The following is a 7,354-nucleotide window of genomic DNA, read 5'->3' as shown; positions in this document are numbered from 1 at the left end:
GCAGGAACTACCCATAAATCAGCTCCATGGGCTCTGGGCTGAGGCATCTTGTGCAAGCGAAAATAAATGGCACAGGTGGGAAGATGCCATCAGGAAGGAATATCCCTGCCACAGGATTGGGTTTCCCTTATAAGTCCTACATAATAAAGAAGAAACCAAGCGGAAAAAAAAGGAATGTATGCATCCAGGTCTGTCCAAAGACAGTGCAAACACCATGAACTGTCTTGGTAAAGCAAGCAGTAAAATGGACAGTATTCCAGCAGCCTTTTAGCCACTTCTTAAATGGATATTAACTGTTGAATCGGTGCATAGGCTTGCCTAGTACTTGAATTATTGATCTGTAGTTTGTGTGGGTTTAAAGTGTTTGTCTACTCATCGGTGCTTGTTTCTTCTGCAACTTAAGAAAAAATGTTTTGTTGCTCAAACCCATCCAATTACTGCCATGTGTAGGTAGATGTTTTTCAAGTCATTTGCAAAGATTGAGAGCTTGCCAAGCAAACCATTTTCCTTCCTGATTTCTGTTAATATATTAACACAATAGGAAAAAAAAAAGAGCAAAACCAGGTGGAAAAATATCATCTGCATTTTGGTGCTGTGTGTGACAGTTAGGAAGCTGTGACTCTAAAACTGCATTTTTGTCATGTAATGTGAGAGAGTTTCGCTGCTTGTTTAAACAGCAGTGTGCTGCCCCATTCAATACAGGCATTTCTGTTGTGGCTGTTGTAGCGAGATATCAACAGCATCAGGCACATGGAGTCCTGGCAGTGCCAGTGCGCAGCTCCTGTTAATGCTGGTGGGGGTTTTATGGGTGGGCTGAGAGCAGTGCACTGCCGTTAGGGTTTAATTTTTTACAGGTGGCTGCGCACCGTCTCTGGGTGTAGTTATACACAAGAAAGATGGGTGAAGATAACAGTTCACTACTATCAAAGTCCAGGAGTGGCTTTACATGCCATGCATCCCTGCTCACCGGTGCTTGGTTTTACAGTAACTAGGCTGGCAAACAGACTGTGTGTGACTTGTCCAAATAGCATGCTCTAAGTGTCAGAGTGAATTCATACCTGGAAAAAAATACATTGGTTTTTGAAGAGATGATGTGGCTGGCTTGCTTTGTGTGCTGAATGGGGGAAGTACACGGATACTGTACTCACCCTTGGCAGTGTTAGGTTAATGATTGGACTTGATGATCTTAAGAGTATTTTCCAACCAAAATTATTCCGTGATTCTATGACACCACGCCAGGTCTCTGCAGCAGAAAGGAAGGTAGCTTTTCCCCTGTGCTGGGTGTACCTGGCTGTGTTGAGCTCTGGTTGAGTGAATGGCGAATGGCAATCAATTTCTTTAAAGACCTCCTGTATAAGAGCTGTCTCGTCAAAGAATCCGTTGCATTTCCCTCTCCTTTTGCCATCCACCCTACCTCTGCCAAGCTGACTGGAGGAGAAGACACCTGAGCCCTATGGTCCCATCTAGGGCTGTGCAGTCGCGGCAGTGGATGGTGCAGAGCTCTGCCTTTGCACCTCAGCCTTGCCTTCAGCCTCACTCAAGCCCTGTTGAGCATCTCCCCATCCTTAACGCATTTTTCCTTCAGCACCTACTTCTTTTGGGAGTTAGTTGTTTAAAAAGGAATTTAGGGGAACTGGCTGAAGGGCTGAGGTTCGCACTTTTTCCTTGGTCTGGTCGTCTTCTCACCTTTAAGTTATTTGTATGCATAGTTGGCTTCCCACGCTGACTGGCACCGAACGAGTCGGGATAATGTCACGGTTGCCCACGAAGCCATGCCAGCATGAGAGCACAACCTTGCCAACACAAGGGCATTGATTAGTGCAGAGAAACTAGGGCAATCCAATTATAACCACAAATGCCATTGGCTTTCTCAAATTCTTACTCAAATAACTGTGGACTCTCTGCTGTATTAAGGTGGTCTGGACTATATTGAGAAAGTGGAATTTGTAGGACTTAGTAGTGCAGAGTAAACAAGATTTAATTCTTAAGTACTCTATTGCCTATTTACACATAGGGCAAAAACATAGCATTTTTCAGATGGGTAGAAACTGGCCAACCCCTTTGCCTGCCTTGATATTAGAGAATGTATTTTATATTTATTTTTTTGGAAATTATTACGGAATATCCTAAAAGGAAGCTACACAGGAAAAATAGCTAAGAAGTTTCCTATCACTTCAATCTTGTTTGAGCATTGAATATTCCTTTGTTCCCTAATATTATACTTCCTCTAACCTACTCAGTGGGTCAGATAAGGAAACATGATATTTTTCACCACCGTGACGAAATTAAACTAAAGCTACAAAGAGCATGAAGGTTCTAGCCTGGAGTCTTAGATGAGTAGTTCAGATCTGGCTTTATATTAAATGCAGAAGTGAACAGTCTCTCATGGATGAATCACATTCAATTAGCTGCTTCCTACGATGAACTGATTAAAAATTAAGTGGCATCAAATAAGACTGATTTTGCTCTTACATTTAAATAATGCTATAATTACATACTAATCAGATGGTAAATCTTAATTGTACACGTTCCATATGTTTTATTTGCCTGTTCTCCCTCCTCGCTTTGTCGTCTTTGTATCAGCATGGAGTATATTTTCAGGCTGCTTTTATGTTTGGCCTAATTGAATATCAAAAGCAGTATATGTGAAACTTCCTGAATTCTATTCTTTAGCCAGTGGCAGCTGTGCTATTAGATGACCTTTACCATTCCCGTAGCACAGAATAATAAAGGGAGGGGGGGAATTGAAGCCCAGCCATGTTATTGTTAGAGACAGAAATAAATCATATATAATTGCTTCGCTATGAAGGCCAAATCCTGCCGTCCTTCATGCCTGAGTTAGAAATACAGGATTTGGACCTTTGTTTCCTGTAGTTTCCTGGCCACCTTGGACGTGCCCAGAATCCTCACACTGCTGCAACGGTGGCTAATTACCATCAGCGGGCTCCCGTTGTGTTAAACCGAGCTGCAGCCCAGGCTCCAGCCCTCCTGCATGGGCAGGGAGATGGCTCTGCGGCAGGAAAGCCTCTACGGGAACATCCACCTTCAAGGGCTTCCATAAAATTACTTTAAAAAGTAAGAAAAACCTTAGATGTTGGACTACGTGGTGGGCTTCCACAGAGTGCTTCTGTTTTGGTTAGCTGTTTGGAACAAGCCTACTAACTCTTTGTTGAAGTAAATAGGTGTTTTGACATAAATGTGCATGTGGTATTAACTTTATTCAGTCCAGAATGCACTTTATGTTTATGTCTGCTTTTCAATCGTAGATCACGAGCACAGTCACAAAAAGAACAAGCGGAAACACTGGAGAAGACAGTGGGCAGAAAGCAGCATATTATCTGACATGGAGATGTTAAAAAACAGCCTGGAAGTAAATTCATTTTCTGCAGATAGCAACAAGACCGGGAACGTCAGTGAGAAGAAAAGCCACAGGCGAACAAAGCGGTTTCTCTCCTACCCTCGGTTTGTGGAAGTGATGGTGGTGGCTGACAGCAGGATGGTTGCCTACCATGGTGCTAATCTACAACACTACGTCTTAACGTTAATGTCCATAGTGAGTATTTAACTAGGGGGGATTCACCCATGGATCATTTTCGAGTGGTCACAGAGTCTCCTTTCTACTGCGTTCCTATGCAACACCATCCATTTGCCTCAGCTAGGCATTGGGGTAGTGCTGGGATTTGAGCAAAGCTTGGCCAAATTTGGCTTGGGGACACTGGTTGGAGTCTTCTTCCTTCCCTGACCCATCACGTTTCCTAACCCTTCCCATACCTCACTGCCCCATTAGTCCACATGCTGTACACTTCTTATTTAGGCCCGTGTGAAATAGCAGCTGAATTAAGAAGGTGCTTTGAGGACTGTGCCTTCCAAGGGACCGATGCTGTTAGATTATGTGGTTACCTGACTTCCCTTGCTCTTGCAAGGAGAAGGAACCAGTGGTCACCTTGATCCTTAGCATAATGCTAGGGTTGGCTTTCCAGGCTTGAGGATAAGTGTTTTAGTAGCTACTGGTACTAGGATGCAGTAGTGCAGTTCCCAAACAGGGAGCTCTAGTGACTGGAGGTGAGTATTCAACACAATTGTGTCACTGGAGGGATTTTCATCCTGTTAGAGGGCAGAAGTGCAGGGAAGTGGTGGAGTCACCATCCTCGGATGTATTTAAAAGCTGTCTAGATATGGTGCTCAGGGGCATGGATTAGAAGTGGGCATGGTAGAGTTAATGGTTGGACTTAATGATCTTAAAGATCTTTTCCAACCATAACGATTCTGCAGTTCTGTGGTTTAAAAGTGTCCATATCAAAATGAGGCACTTGAGAGTAATTTGCTTTTGATAGTCTTGGTCGGTGGTGGTTGTATCTCAGAGCAGAATGATCCTGTAATTCAGTGAAATGTGTGTTACAGCAAAAGGAAACGTTGGGTTTCTGCGATACCAGCAGGTTTGCTTCATCCTAAAATTATGCTTCTGGCAGGAGGCCTTTCCAAGTAGTATCAGAGCACTGAGTGGGGAAAAAGAGCAGCTCAGGAGAAACAGATGCAAAATGAAAAACATGCATGTGTTGTCTTAATTGGTTTTTTTCCTTCAATGTTAGCAATAATTCTGAATATTTCTTTTTGAAACAGGTGGCTTCTATCTACAAAGACCCAAGCATTGGAAATTTAATTAATATCGTTATTGTGAAATTGGTCGTGATACATAATGAACAGGTAATGGAGGTCGTTTTCTTCTCCTTCTGTTTGACGCTGGTATTTGTAGTGAGCATTGTCGTTAATAGTTAAAATACCTGCTTTACGTGTGTTGCTTGTCAGGATGGTCCTGCAATATCTTACAATGCCCAGACAACGCTAAAAAACTTCTGCCAATGGCAGCAATCCCAAAACCACCCTGAAGGAAGTCACCTGCAACATGATACAGCCGTGCTTGTTACCAGGTATAGTGAATATTCTCATGAACACTGTAGTTGTATGTCAGAGGCTGCGAGCATGTAACATATGCAGCTATGGGAAATGTATGGTTTTGATGTGGGTGTAAGGACATTTACAATAGTGGGAGCAACATAACTGTGAGCCGAATTGGGATAATGTGTCCACCATAGCAGTAGGGGACTCTCAGGTTCAGGACTGCCCAAGGTCTGGTCAAGGGTTCAATGTGTGGTGAAACAATCTGGCTGTGGTAGGGAGCTGGTTCACACCCCAGCTGGACAGTGTAACTTACCAGCATGAGAAGGTCTGGTAGAGGACCAAGAATTGCTTTTGGATGTTGTTGTTGTGCTTGCACCTTAACTCACCACTACCTTGAAAATTAATGTGTCAGGTCTGTTCTGCTTTCAGACAGGATATTTGTAGAGCGCACGACAAATGTGATACTCTGGGTAAGGAAAACCTTTTCTTTGTCTTTTAATAACATTTTTTGTGGTGACGATGTTTGGTGCCTGTGCTGAACCATGGGCAACATTTCTTTTCCTATCATAAACCTCTTTGTTCTCTCCTAGGTCTGGCAGAGCTGGGCACAGTCTGTGACCCATACAGGAGCTGTTCAATTAGTGAAGATAACGGACTGAGCACTGCTTTCACAATAGCACATGAACTCGGCCATGTGTATGTTTTATGTAAATACATTAGCATTTAAATAGCCCAAGATTTATACTAGCTAGGGCTTGCCAGCCAGCCTAGGACTTGGTACCTGCTGAGCCTAATTATTTGAAAGATAAATGTACTGCGGTAGAAGATGCAGCACCAAGGAAGATTAGGCCTGGTGGTGTGACTCTGGGAGATGGTGGGGTGCTCCAGAGCCCATCTGAGAGCAGTAAAAACAGCAGACCCACATTTTGAGGAGGGCGAGTGCCAGAGTACCCCAAGCAGCACCTAAGCAGGGGAGGAGAACTAACAGTATGTCCCTTACTACTGCATCATCTCACATCTATGCATGGATGTCAGCAGGATCTGTCCCAGCAGCTGTGACTTCTCAGCCAAGCCACTGGGCTCAGCCAGGTTTTTGGCCAGGGCTGGGAGATACTGGGTGCCTTCGGGAGGACCAAGCCAAGGGGCACGGCCATGTCTAACCTGGGCTTTGGAACTGAAGTCTCCTCCACGAGCAGGTCCTGCTGCAGCTTGTCCCACTGCTGTGCACAGTGCTACTGAAGAAAGGAATTTACCCAGAGTGTCTGGGATGTGTAAGTGAGCCTGAGCCACCTCCTGAACCGTTTCACAAAGGAAAACTTCATGCTGCTGGACGTGCCCAGAAGAGATGCTCTCATTCAAGATCCACCTCCTCCAGTGGAAATTTCTTTTAACTGATTTTGACTTTTTTTTTTGAGAGTGGTAGTGAGGAAAATCATCTTAGATGACATAGTCCCTCACTCACCAGCTACAATTCAGCCCCAAACCACCTCACTCCCGGTTTGCAGTGGAGGTCTGGAGGTGTGGGATGGATGAGTACTTGGGAACAGATCTCTCATTGTTTTAAGCTCCCTTTTTCTGCACGGAGAGCTGGCTGAGACAGTCTATTTTTAACCACTGTAGTATTTGTTTAAAGAAGATTTCCTGAGAGAAAGTCCCTGAAGGTTTGGCATTCCCCACACTTAACCTGTGGTTAATTCCTTTGCTGGTGCTGCCCCAGAGCTGCCAGAGGGGTTAGAGGCACTGCCGAGCAGGAAACGCCTCTGCTCCTTTACAGGGAGCAGAGCAAAAAGGTGGTTCATTGGAGGTGATCTTAATGAGATATAAACTCGGCAGCCTTCGGACGCAGGATCACATCGGGTCATTTCCCCTTCTCCACTTCAAACAGCAAAGCGCTTTAAGCCTTTCTGTCTCCTTTAGTGTATTTGCTGCATTCTTCAATATGTCATGTGCTGCAAACTTCGCGTGGATTTCTGCTGATATTGATGCTTGATGGCATTTTGTAAACCTACCAAATACAGTATGGAAGCCAAGTCTATCCCCAGTGCAGCGCTATTAGGCAACAGCATGAAGGATCGGCACGGCCCAAGATGTTCAACTGCATTAAAGACATTTCGCAGCCAGCATGGGGTGTACATGAGGGACTTCAGGCAGTCATGGTCAGTGGGCTCGAGTCATCCCATCTCCTTCCCAAACTTGGCTCTTTGTCTCAATTCCAGAGAATTTGCCATTTTTATGGAGGTGGGGCTGGACTCCAGCCTGCCCACAGGATTGTGACTGTCAGTTGAAGAGGAAATTGCAGCTGAAATTGCATCTTACTCCGGGCTCCCTCAGGGACTTGTCTGGCTAAATATATGCGGTCATGGTGTGGTGAGCTTACCAGGGTGCTGCATGGCTTTTTGCAGACAGCTGATAGGAAGCCAATTTAAGCAATGCTTGTTGACACTTTTGAATATAT

At 44.6% G+C, this 7,354-nt stretch overlaps 1 protein-coding gene across 1 annotated transcript in view; it reads left to right on the top strand.

Moving 5' to 3' along the window:
• The window catches only part of ADAMTS9 (ADAM metallopeptidase with thrombospondin type 1 motif, 9), a gene marked incomplete at both ends in the record, with an annotated part of 57,063 nt that overhangs the window by 9,466 nt on the left and 40,243 nt on the right, over positions 1 to 7,354 (top strand). The window contains 5 exons of the mRNA XM_010192343.1: positions 3,267 to 3,553; positions 4,621 to 4,704; positions 4,807 to 4,928; positions 5,329 to 5,369; positions 5,490 to 5,595. Of these exons, the coding sequence (XP_010190645.1) occupies positions 3,267 to 3,553; positions 4,621 to 4,704; positions 4,807 to 4,928; positions 5,329 to 5,369; positions 5,490 to 5,595 (640 nt within the window). The remainder of the gene's footprint in view (positions 1 to 3,266; positions 3,554 to 4,620; positions 4,705 to 4,806; positions 4,929 to 5,328; positions 5,370 to 5,489; positions 5,596 to 7,354) is intronic.

This window comes from Mesitornis unicolor, unplaced genomic scaffold, assembly GCF_000695765.1.
Source record: "Mesitornis unicolor isolate BGI_N332 unplaced genomic scaffold, ASM69576v1 scaffold13069, whole genome shotgun sequence".
NCBI lineage: Eukaryota > Metazoa > Chordata > Aves > Mesitornithiformes > Mesitornithidae > Mesitornis > Mesitornis unicolor.
Note: the sequence above shows the minus strand (reverse complement) of the source record. Positions and strands in the feature narration are given on the sequence as shown.